This window comes from Manacus vitellinus, unplaced genomic scaffold, assembly GCF_001715985.3.
Source record: "Manacus vitellinus isolate BGI_N305 unplaced genomic scaffold, ASM171598v3 scaffold_3_pilon, whole genome shotgun sequence".
Lineage (NCBI taxonomy): Eukaryota > Metazoa > Chordata > Aves > Passeriformes > Pipridae > Manacus > Manacus vitellinus.
The window spans coordinates 12335476-12348823 of record NW_021940535.1 but is presented as its reverse complement, the minus strand read 5'-3'; the positions used below and the strand labels follow the sequence as shown (position 1 = coordinate 12348823).

General features: G+C 39.7%; 1 protein-coding gene across 3 annotated transcripts in view; it reads right to left on the bottom strand.

Annotated features, from left to right (window-relative positions):
- CPNE4 (copine 4) overlaps positions 1-13348 on the bottom strand; it is a 189736-nt gene that overhangs the window by 17326 nt on the left and 159062 nt on the right. For all 3 annotated transcript variants that reach the window (XM_008933532.4, XM_018075700.2, XM_018075699.2), the window contains one exon: positions 5052-5106. In XM_008933532.4, the coding sequence (XP_008931780.1) occupies positions 5052-5106 (55 nt within the window). The remainder of the gene's footprint in view (positions 1-5051; positions 5107-13348) is intronic.

The following is a 13348-nucleotide window of genomic DNA, read 5'->3' as shown; positions in this document are numbered from 1 at the left end:
TTTCCTAATTAATAAGAATTTTTGAGATTTCTTAAAAAAAAGTCTTCTGGACTCAGGTAGAAACCTCAAACCCTACCTTGGAATCTGACAAATAATAAACCTCCAATAATTCGTAATGCAAATTGCTGTCAAGCTTTTGGACTACGCAAAATCTTTTTATTTAAGTTTTCTTGAAACTTGTTATTCTGTTTTGTCCTCCACATTTTTATAAACCCCTTTACTCTAGCTGAATTTCCATTTTTTAAGTAAAAAGGTGCATTTTTCATTTATTTTCCAAGTGCTGAATATGTATGCCTGAATTCTGAAAATTAGTAGTCCTTTTTCTCCCTCTCTAGACTGTTGAATTCATTTAAATTAACCTTTCTCTCCCAAATATCTCCAGCTTTCCAGAAACCTCTATGGTGATGGTACTAGAACTACTTGACAAACAATCTGACAAATTCAGACACATTTAGGAATGCTTTCTTAATAATTTAAATAGAGATTGTCAAAAATCCATGAACAGTAGATGCACACAAACGTAAATGGCAAGATGGACAATGTTGAACAGTTTTCTGTTCTATTAAGACACTACCAGTCTGAAAATTAAATATGGAATGCCTGCATATTTTGCAAAAGCTTAAGACACTAACAAATTTAAAGAACTATTGCTCAAAAGCTATTATTTTCAGAATGCTCATTAATCAAATAGTTTGGGAACTGGACAGCTTCTGTCTCTTGCTAAGATCACATTGTAGAAATTTCTGCTTGGTAAAGCTGGGCCATCTATTTTCCTTTGTAATTGATTTTTGAGCATGCTGCCTAATTTCCATGTCCAAATCCAAGTTATGTGGATAAGGTGACAAATTGTGTTTTTCCCCTTGTTCTGTTACACATCCTTCTATTGTTTCTTTTTTGTCAGGTTTGCATACATTTTTGCCCTCAGGCTCCTGAAAAGTTCAGGAATCACACAGGCCACAGCACTTTTCAAGTCCCTTATCTGTCCAGCAAACCAGACAGTGCAGTTGTGAAGATGCTGTACTGTGTCTGTAACTGTAGTGAGCTTCTCTCCACCACACATTCACACCACGAGCAGTGAATGAAGCTTTCAGTAAAAATGCAGAAATAACGAGGACTATCTTAAAACAAACTGCAAATTGTTTAGTACTTACTCAGGTGTCAGTCTGCAATTCCTCTTTGAGAAAGAGGCCAGTATGCTGACACAATTGGAACTTTCTTTTCATTTTAACAATAAGTTTTGTGATGCTGAGTGGTTTTTCAGCTCTTTTGAGTTCTGCCTGCTAAGAAGTTAGTGTGTGTGGTTAGCTTTCTTTCCTCCTCTTCACTGTGACCTTTCACAGCAGTGTCTGAGTCCATATTATCTACCACCTCTTCACTTTACATCAGACTTCTCAGATGCTTCTTCTCATTGCAAAAAAAATCCCCCCAAAATGGGATAGGTTATAGGTACTGCTGTGGAATAACTGGCATGTTCTGCAAGTTTTGTATGATAGAAACTTAAGAGGGGAATATTTCTCTCACGGGTTTACTTAAATCAAGGAGCTGGGTGATGTGTTTCTCAGGCCTTGGGGGAAAAAGATCATATTGCTGAATATTAGACGAAAGATCTCTAGACTGATGAGGAATGATATATATGGCATGTCTGGCTTCCTTCACTCCCACAGATTCCTTATGCCACTAAGAAACTGCTGGTTTTCTTCTAACAGCTGAAGTGTATCATTTGGAGCTCAAATGAGGGAAAATGAAGTCAACATAACAAAGCAGTGTGCTCTTGAAATGAAAATTCTGTAGAAAATATATATAAAAACATGATTTAAAGGTGTACAACCTCAAGAGATTTATGGATAGCCTCTAGAGGTGAATATTGACATTATTCACGAAGAAGCTTTGTTTAGGTTGTATGGAGGCTCTCGTGGTTACTTAGGAACCCGTGGCAGTGGAAATATGTTCTTCTGCAGTCCTAGCAATTTGTTGTCTACTAGAAGAAATAAAAGACCAGATGCTGGAATGCAGAGATAAATGTGCTATGAGCACTAGGGCTGGAGGCTTAAAAGCACACACATGGTGGGGTCAGAACTTAGAAATTCACATAATGATTCAATCTAAATTTGAAGATGTAAATTATTACAGTAATAACTCTGCTCTCCTTTAATGAAATAAAAACTGTAACTGAAAATAGGAAAAGAACATTTGAATAGCACGAGATCTGCAGTGTTGCTGTGGTGTCTATAGTGTTATCATATTTTTGCAACAGAAGAACCTAAGGAAGAAACTTGTGAGCACTTTTTTCTACAGTCTTTGTTACTTGTAATTATATCAGTTTCTTCTCTGTTTCCTATGCGTCTTTGTTGTCTTCCACATCAAACACTAATCATTGGTGACTTTGAATTAACTTTATAACAGTGTAGACTAAATTACTAAAGCATTTTCAGGTTTATTGGTCTTGACTTATTAATGCATCATGATGAGGCTGATTCTTCACTCTTAAGAGGATGTATTTTTCATTTCAGAAGTGCAGTCAAAGACAAGCAGGGACTCAAAAGTGTTGATATAGTTTATTTTAAGAAACTAGAATTTTATAGACTTTTATGAACTGAGTAGAGTATCACAGGGAGGGACTGAAAAATAGCACAGATAACTGTTAATTCCTCATCCAGTTCCAGTTGAATGTGCCCATGATAGAGACCAAGCTGATTATTTGTCCCCATCTGTTGCACAGAAGGGCTAGTCCCCTGCAATGTGGTTCTTATCTTCTTCAAAGTTTTATTATGTTGGTAAGTTGATGTAATGTCATTTTATCTTTGTCATTTTCTGTCACAAGTTTCCATAGCAGAGATTAAAGATGTTCTGGCCTTCATTTGCATCTCCATTTTCTGTGGGACTCATATATGTAATCCATAAGCAAGTAGCCCCATCTTCTGAAGTTTACCCTTACTTTTCCTGAACTTCTCAAAATCTGAAGGGCCTTAGTCATCCATTTTCTTGCTTTGAGAGGTTAGTAACATAGAGACTCTTTAGGACAGCTTGTGCTGGGGGGTAAGACTCTTCATTCAGATGTGGACTACTAAGTTCAGTGCAAGTCTCTGACTTTCTTAAGGGTAGTTGTAAGGAAATTGTGCAAGCACCAATTCTGCCAAAGCAGAAAATCATTTGATGTTGGTGATTGTATGAATATCTGGTTACAGAGACTCCTGAAGTTACTTTCTAGCAAGACATCTGTTTCCCAGCTAACACCTGAGATGCGCTCTCACAGTCAGGTGAGGAAGCTGTTGCTGGGGTCTAACAAAACTGGAATATTGCCAATATGCTTGTGTGGCCTGAGGCATCAATGCCACCAGCTGATTATTTTGGCTGAGAAGGGCAATTTTGTGCTGTGAACTTTACTATACTTCCATCACCAGCAAACCAGTGAAAAGACTTCTGCTGGCACAGTAACATCTTCCTTCGAGCAGTCCTTAGATAAGAACGTCTCTCTACAGATGAAAGAATTGCAAGTTTTCCCCCATGCAATGATGGTCACATTGCAGAGGATGGAAAAACCAGCCCCTGGCACACCACCAGGCTGGTATCTTTGTTAAGGACAAACACAACAGTACATATGGCAGTGTCAGAGGAGGCCAGTACTGGGCTGAAAGGGCTGTGATGTTGTGACGCACGGTCCAACTCAGTCAACTCTGCTATTCGATCACAGGTAGGGTTGCACATATTCATGGCAAAGGGATGGCAGCTTGAGAAGTAGCTACCGTGTTTCACTAATGTGTCTGGTGGCCTGATCAAGTGTATTCTCCAAAACATTCTCCCTTATATAGCAGAGATGGTTGTCAGCTGCTGCAGTTGGAACAGACATACAACAGACACAGATGTTCTGTGCACATATACCACATTAAAATCTATGTCAAGGTTCTGGAAGCTGTCTCTGCCTGGTGTTACTCTTGAAGAACACAGCAAGGCAAAAAACCTTGTCAGGCACAAACAAGCTTAGAAAGCAATGTTGTAAAGAGATACGTTAACTTACCTTAGACATCTGTTTGCAAGACGTATCAGATTTGCTGCACATCACTGCTGTACTTCTTCTGCAGGTATCAAACCTACAAGCTGTGAGTATTTTTTGGTGCATTTTTTTTTCATCTGCTGATTCATGCTGAATGACACAGGATCCCTCTCTGCACAAAAATTCTCATCTGACCAGTGTTTCACCTGCCTGCTCCAGCCACAGCTGAGACACAACTTAGAGCAGGGCACATGGGGATACTGGATGAAGTCTGCATCATCAGAAGTCTAATGCTTTTCTTTTCTAGAGAGGATATGAGTTACAGAACGCCCACCTAGTTTTTGCTTACTTATCTATGCTGAGCTACTCTTCTGCCCAACTACTGCATGTGCAACACAGGATTTGAACTTCAACCTGTTTCTTCTTAGGCCTTTCTCTTTTGGATGCTCCTTCTTTTACTTCACTGTCTTCACTCCAGCCCTACCAGACTGTATATTTATGCTCACAATTGCACCGTCACTGTGGATCACTCTCATTTTGTTTTGTTTACAAATAACACTTCTGTCCAGCATGGATACATGCTCTTGTATTTCTCTTTCTGGCATTGATGACATCCACCGTGACACAGAAATGTGCCACACAGCAAAACTCTTCTAAAGTCTTTATTTTCAGGAAGATGTTAAATGTATTCCTTACAAAGCATGAACACTAGGCTGCTCACTGAATCACATCTTCCAAAAATGGGTTCTGTCAAACCAGGGCTCACAAAGCTTCAAAATATGTTTGACAAGGGTTGTTCAAAAAAGAAGTTCTTCTCTTACTAGACTAGCATCCACTAACAAAGCTTTGCCAATACCATGAAATATTTTGGGTGTTAAACAACTATTTTGAGCCTTGCCTTGATTTCTGGTTTCAGCAAGGTATCATTGAGTGAGAAAGCCAGATGAAAGAAAATGGTAGGAGATGCTTCCCCTTGTCCCTGCCTTGCACTGAGCCATTTCTCCCTTATTTTGTGCCTCATAAACCAAGGAAACTAGAAAAATTACATTTTTGCACCTACTTTGTATTCTGGGGGTATTCTTGCTCCAAATCCAAAGGCTGGGAACATTTTGTCACTGGAAAAGAATAAAAAAAATAGGGTACCCACAGAGAAATGCATATTGTTACAATAATCATTTATTCCTCTGCAAGCATTCATCAGAAATGAAAGTAGCACAACAGTACCTAAACAGTTTTTAAGTCAAGAGATGGCAGACCGGAAGGATAATGGATTAGAGAAGTAGGATTGTGTGCTGAACAGATGGGGGAGTTATTTGGGAGATTTTTGAGATGAACCCCTAGTATTTTTGGGAAGTTAAAATCATTTCAAGAATACCGAGGGATCAGGATATTTTGCACTTCTCCCACAAATGCAATAACAGGTCTTTATAACCCACTCTTTTGTACCCACACTTTATAACCCACTCTTTTACCTGGTTGCAGCAAGAGAGTCTGTTGTTTGAACAGCCTGTAAAAACATTTATTTCATATTAATATGGATGTGCTCCCTCAGCTCAGAAAACGGGTCTAGTGAAGAGATGACTCTTTGCAAATTTGGGTTCTTACAGTTGTCCAGTTGACAAAAGAGACGTCCTAAAATGTCTGAAAGGGGCAATTTCATGCTCCCAAACCTGCAGGCTTTCACTTGTCTCTTATTGTTCCACTAAAACGTAAGATTATTTTACTTAGGCATAGATTGACTGATAACCTAGCAGAATGCTGTGGCATGATCAGTTTTCTTTCAGACAGTACAGTGAGGTTATTCTACCCCAGTTAGATCTGCAGAGACAAAAATACCTTATTCAGAGAACCTGGAAACTTCAAGGCTGTTGTTAATACCCTTTCAGCAATGCAATGTCTCACACAGCCCACGTGCTGCCTCTTCCCAGATGGCAAAGTGGAAAACAACAAGCTGCAAGGGATGTCTGGTCCCTGAGTCAGCAAAGCACTTGATCACATACTTGAGGTTAACAATTCACCCAAACATATGCTTAAACCCAGACACATCCTGAAGTCCCACTGAAGTCACCGAACTGTACTCCAGTGCTCTGATGAATCAAGCCCCTCAGAGTTTTATCCCAGTCTGCTTACTGGGTTTCAGGGCCCTTGGAAAAGTTGAGTTCCAACTGCCATTATTGGCACTTCTGAAAATTCTCAAGAGAGGCTAGCAGCTTCATTTTCTTTGTGTAGTTCAAGACAAGGGCACTCCAAGTATCAACTGAACAATTCACATCCCAGACACACTCAAAAAAGATAATAGAATGCGTTAAATTTGCTCAGTTATTCTGTCTGGCATAGGCTGTTGAAGGTACCAAGGTATTTCTGATATAAGCTAAAGAAAAATGGAAGGGTTCAAAAGAAAGCAGAACTAAGTGTGTGTGTCTCCCCACTGAAGTTAGAGTAACCATGAGATACAGAAATATTCACCATCTCATTGGGAAACAGTGATGACAGTTATCTGATGGTTTAGCTCTCAAAATTGTTGTTCTTGTTACAAAATGTAGTTGCTGCATAAATTTTGGGAGCACAGTTCTGTGTACCATATGTTACACTGTGTGACAATGGATCTTGCAAAGGAAGACTAACATCATTTGCATGGTAATGAAACATTTTTTTCCCAAGAGATGTCAGAAAAGAAGTAGCTGCTGACATTTGATGCTAACCACCTGCTGATAGCATTCTCTCTGATTAAACACTCCTGGAAGTGGGGAAGCCCTTATAAATAGATGTGGAGATTTCAGCCACACACTTAGAGGGAAAAAAATAAGAAGCCATTAGAAAAGAATCTAAGGGGAGAAAAAAAATCTTGGTTTACATCAGTGATTGAGCATGGTTGGATTAGAAAATCAAACCCTGTGGAGCTGCAGTTAATTGATTTGGGGCAAAAGTAAACAAAGACTAAAAAGGAATTTCACTTAGGTATTCAATAAAGCAGTCCAAAAAGCTAATGTTGGCAGCAGTTACACAACTGGGGAGATGCCTAAACCCATACACTGCCTGCATTTCTACTGCAATGTTTCAAGTGTAAACGTGTATAGGCACTTGTATCTGCGGCTCCATCTACTGCTCTGCAGCAATTCAGAGACAGTGATAAATGATATCTCCAAGCAGCTGGGATTCTCCTTCTGGTGGCGAGACTCCTACATTCCCAGTGACACGGTGGCACAGCCCCACTGTTATTCTGCAGCCAGAATACCTTACCTCCACAGTCAGGACACTTTATGTTTGAATCTCCCGTATCTCCTTTTTGAACAAGTGCTAGTTATTGCAACCACTGCCTTGTGAAACAGTAAAGCTCGATCCTGCACACCATCAAAATTGGGTTCCACATAGCTGCTTTTCAGAGGGAAGTGCATGAACTCTGGAGAGGAGGGGTATCCTTGGGTCTACTCCTGTGCTTAGTACTTTCTGTTGCCTCACTTAAAATAGCTCCATGTTCTCCTTAGGAAGCTCCTAAATTTCCTGAATTTAGGTACATACCTCTGGTAATCTGATTCAAGCTGCTGGGACCAAGGAATTAACTTTCATGTGCTCCCAGAGCTTGATCTTTAAGGCAAGAAGGGGACCTCTTGACACCCAGGACACCCCTTGCATAAAAAAGATCATAATGTTATTCCTGGACCACACCTCAAAATTTGCAGCTTTCAGAGTAAGAATAAAATTTTAGTGTATGCAAAACTTTTCCTTCTATCACCCAAAACAAAGTGTTTAGCTAATATAAAGGTCTCACTCTTTAGCAATTTAACAGTTTAAGGCTTAGTGATATTTTACAAAATAACCCCCTCTTAATCTTCCCATCCACCCCTAACCTTATCATAACCCAGCAGCTGAGCCTGCTGCCCTCATCCTGCTTGTCCTGCACTGCTGAGACACAGCAGGGAAAAAGTGACCCAGAAGAGCAGACAAGGGCTCTTTCACTTCTAGAATAGTCTTTTATTCTAGAGGTGTGACAGAGCTGCTCTAACAGACCTTAGGCTATCATGGCAGTGTGCAGCAGAAAGCAAAGTAGTTGCCCAGCTTCTGGAAGCTGTGTCAAGGGTTAGGCCATCCAAGCACTGAAACTACAGTCAGAAAATGAAGAGAAGTTTTCCTCCTGTCTCAAGGGTGAATTGCATGCATCAGAGACTCCTAGCCTGGCATTTCAGTAGGAAAGGGATCTGCTCTAATGACTTTTCTTCCTTTGTAATTTAAACTAATTCAAAAGAAAAGCGAGAACCAGTTTTCTTTTTCCTTTATATTGCTTGCTCAGGCATCTGGGCTTCATTTATAGTAGGAAATAGGCCTGGGACCCTGGCTGAAGTACTGTGAGGGCCATAGACATGGTCTGCTAGCACTCTCCCTGGTGCAGTGCTGGCCTCTGCCAACCAGCAGCCCCAGAGACTTCCCAGGGACAGCGCTGGGTCCAGCTGTGCTTGAGACTGCTCTCAAATGCAGTTTGGGCATCACCAGTTTGTGCTGAGGGACGAAAGATGAGATACAAGGACATGGGCAGTGTCATGTCCTCGGCCTTAGACCACCTCAGGATCTTTGACTTGTTTTGTTTAAAGCTAGCCAGAGAGTCCTTGGCCCATGCAAGGAAACTGCCTGCCCTGTCCTGCTGGAGGCAGATTGCTAGAGAGACAGAACAGGAGTGAAACACAGAAGTGGAAAAACAAGCTGGTTCTATAGAAGCTGAAAGTCACAAATTCAAGAAAGAAAAAGAGGATTGTGACTTGGCAGAATCTTTACAAAAATATTCTGTTGCATCTACTTCACATTTTATATTGTTCTTTGTTTTACATAAGTTCCCTTGAAAATTTAAACCTGGCATAATTTTCAAAAAGATGAAGTGCTTGACATGAAGATCAAAAAAGAAAAAGCATCCAACTCTGACTTTTATACCTGGTTATATAAGAGCCATGAGTAGTCATGCAAGCACAGATGTATATGGCTTCTGGTACTTCTTCCAGTCAGACAGGCATATATTCCTGAAAGATACTTAAGAGTGAGCAGATCTATGTTATACCCTAAAGGAAAAATCAGGGAGAGAGTTCAGGTTCAGTGTTCATATTGATAAATGTGAATTAATGCACACAGAAATGAATTGTCAGGACTCCAAGACTGCAGTCTTCTGAACAGAAATACGACCTGTTTGAAAAAAGTCCCTCAGTAACCTCAACTATAACTTAGCACATAGCAGAAAATGATTTCTGAAAATATCCCATATTATCCTTTTGGGACATTGCTTAGTTTTAGTCACTCATCCCTCAAGCTATCTAGTGGAAACAGAGGAAGCACAATGACAAATCAACACACTAATAGGGGCAGAGACAAGAGAGATTTCAGTGAGCTGTACTGCACATACAGGAAAAAAGATGAATAGAGGAAATACTAAGGTTTTGGAAATTGGTAAAAGTGATACAGATAATGATACCATTTTCTGTTTCACTAGGAAGCACAGTGTCACTGGAAGGTAAGAAATATGTTTATAATAAAGATAAGAAGGCAAAATAAAGAACATTTCAAAATCTTGTCTCATTAACCACTGGTGCCCTCTGACATGTAGTATTATTGAAACCTGGATATTAGGTTTATTCTGAAAAGGATTTGCTATTCCTAGTAATGAGGAGGAACAAACTCTTCCACTGGGTCAAATAATTAGCCACTCGCTCATTAGAGACATTTTGGAACTTCCTGAGAAGCTGCAGGCATAGATGATGCTTGAGATATTCACCAGTGTGGCAATACCTCTATTTAAAGAGGAAAACGAGGGCTGCCAGGACTCTGTTCTGTGAAAATGAGTACCTTTTAAAAATTGAAATTGGGAATCTGAGTTCTTATTTTTATGGAGTAAATATAGGAGGGAAAAAGACCTAAGCCATTCTATATGCCATTAATTCATTCTGAAAGCTAAACTTCTAGCTAGCTACTTACACAAGTTGTTTGGGACTATTTTCAACTGGTGCTCATGAAAGACCTTTGGTATGTAATAGCTGTGCTTACCTTTATCCTCCTGAAGTCAATGCAGAAATTTGTATGGATGCTACTTAACTGACCTTGGAAACCATCAGCATGAAAACCTTCTCACTTTATGCTAGAACAACATAGTAGCACTAGCAGTACTAATGATGCAATGAATGGGGGGAAAAGGGAAAAACTTGGAGTGGGGAGAAAGAAACACTGAGAACCCATTTTTAGTTGCAAATGTCTGAGCATCTTAAATTTACAGCTCTTTGAAATTCTTCCAAGGAAAATATCTGACTAGAATCCCTGGATATTAAGCTGTCACTTGTAATTTTGGTTTTGGGTCAGATCAGAATTTTCAGGGAAATATTATAAAAGCACTATGCTGGATGCAGCGAAATCAATTATTACTCCTTTCATTTTCAATTCCAGTCTTAAAAGAATAAACTGTAGATCTGCTCTGCTTGACATACTTTTCCCATGATGAGATAATTTTCCTCTATTAGAAAGAAATTTCAAATTGACAAAATAAAAGAGAGGTATGTGTTACACATGTAATTGAAAAAAGTGTGAATGTAAGGAAGGGGAGGAGGGGGAAGGGGCAGAGGAAAAGGAAGAGAGGGAGAACAAAGAGGAAAGGAAAAGAAAAAGGAGTAAACAGCAAATGCCTCAAACAAAACAGAGTCCTCTCTAAACTCAGTTAAAATTGTAATCTTTCATGCTCAGAGAGTGAACTGGAAGAATATGAGCTGAATTAAGTGTTCCTTTTCTAAAGCATATGAATGAATCATGTTCCTGAGTGTATTATTTAGTACTTATCTGAGAAGGGCTTGATGCCAGCAAATTCTGAATCATAACAGCTTACAGGGATTAACAGCAGTTCCAAAGAAAATACAGAAATCATCTGAAATATTTAAACATTTTCAGTTCCTGCTTTGCAAGCAGAGCTAGGTAAATAACAGACATGATCTGTGTGATGGCAGGGGGATTGCAACTAGATGATCTTCAAGGTCCCCTGCCACCCAGGCTATTCTATGATTCTCTGATCAAATAGGGCTAAATAAAACCATTTCAGTGGAAGGGACCAGTGCCCATCCACTTCACCACTTGCAGTCTTGCATAGCCACTTGTGCTCCTCCAGGATGGGTTGGGGGCAGTGCCAGGCTGTGGTCCAACTCTCAGGCTGCTGCAGTCAGAGTCAGAAGGACCACAAGAGTTCAGCAGCAGCATTTGCACCTCCTAATGTGTATTCCTCCCTGAGGGATTGCGGATTGCTCTTCTGTCCCCACATATTCACTGCGTGGTTATGCCTGGTTCGATACAACCACGTCTCTGGTTGTAGCCAGGTTACTGCGTGTTTAATCAAACACGCTCTGTACCTAACATGGTTTGGCATTCAGTTCATAATGCACAGTGATTTTTAAATGGAGCAGCAAGCAAGAGCTGATTATCATACATCTTATTCACAAAAGAGAGCTGGAAGCATGCAAATCAAGGGTAAATCACTGCAACACTTACATTGTTTGGTCTGTCACAGGGATGCTACATAATCGTGTGCAAAATCCTGACATTAAAATTCACTCACTATCTTTAATTACAGCCCTCAGGCGTCTTAGGGGAGCTGGAATCTGCTGAATACTGAGAAAAAGATACTGTCATGTAATTGGGTTTCAAAAAAATGAGGGAATGCCTGTCTCACCAACCAGGGAAATAGTTAATGAAGCAAGGGAATACAAATTCCCTGAAGCTAACCACCAAAAGGCATCAACTCATGAAATAACTAACAAAGCCAAATCCAGGTAGAATGGGTTTAACCTTCCCTTTGTTAATATTAAAAGAATTGCAAAAGAAGCTCTGCAAGGTAAAAATACCAGTGAACTCAGAAATTATTAGGCTGGGAAAAAGTCAATAGCCACAGAAAAAAAAAGTCATCAGAGCTTGAGGGAGGAGTAGGTTAAGCAAAATGAAATGGCAGCAATATCTATCACTTGCCAGAAGGATAGCCTAATAAAATGACATATTCAGGAAGGTGAGACAAAATGTCAACCTTCCCTGCAAGATGACAAATAAATTGCAATGACCTGATTTATGCCTACATGAATGACCCAGTAAAATGCATCTTGAAAAAGAAATGAGACTTTATTACTGGGAATAAACTAGGGAAGGGGATGCTGCCAGAGGCTACAGAGATATATTTAACTTCTCAAACCAGGCAGTTTTCAGACAGTCTTCTGTATTTAAGGGGTTGCACATATGTCCCAGTACCTTCCAAAATTCCTAACTCTATAGGGAATTGCTTATCTGTGGGATCATACATGGAAAATTGTGCCATCACTGAAAAGGTCATTCTCACACAAACTGCAATTTCAGATGTTTAAAACTTGACAGATCTTGAAGACAACGCTGCAGACAGCAGGCTGAATTCCATCACATAAGGTACAGGTGGTGAAGAACTCCAAACTGAACAGTGATGGGGCCCTGCCCTCTTGAAAGACGAGTGTGGCTTACACTCGGCAACCACAAGAACAAAAGCTTTGCCATGTAGGCATATAATTTTGTTCTTTTTTACAAATTACATTGAAAAGGGTTGGTCAGAGACCTTCCTCTGCAACAATTTTCTATCAGAATATCTATTTCTAAGGGGTGTGCTGGAAAGAGGGCAATACAGGACTGCATTGGCATATGTATACAGAGAGTTGTGGGGAGAGGAATTTCTCATCAAATGCTCTCAACATACAAATGAGCTTCCTAGGATAAGCAGGACAAAACTGTTATAGAGATTATACTGTGATTTAATGTGATCAAATGAGCTGTTGATGAAATTTTATCAAAATCAGAATGACATTAAGTCAAAATGAAGAACAATACCTAAACAAGTTAAAGAAGTACCATAAGTGAAGTATACCGATGACTAAACATTCAGCTAGGCATCACTGGATATGCAGGAGGAAATGGGCTACTATCCTCTATTCTGATAATTTGGAATCTCATATCAAGGTTAGTTTCACAATAATTTGGAGGGAATAGTAAGATAATAAACGGAATCTAATCTGCAAGAATAGCCTGGCTTTAACTGAGAGCAATTGGACTCACAAATATCCTGTTAAGGTCAACTCAGGAAAAAGGAGTTGGCTTTCTGTAAAGGAGAAAACTTGCATGAGAAGATTTAGAACATGGTGTTCATTTACCCCACAGATGGGTTTCCAAATGTGAATAATTTGCTTCGCAGCTCTATGCTAATATAATGGAGTGGGTGACTAGAATAGTTATACCTTAATAATGCAAGGAGGAAACTCACGCTTCTGAAATTGTGGAAATGGTTGCATTGACTGAAGATGTACTAGATCAGTATCAAATGGCATCAGTGAAAATGAC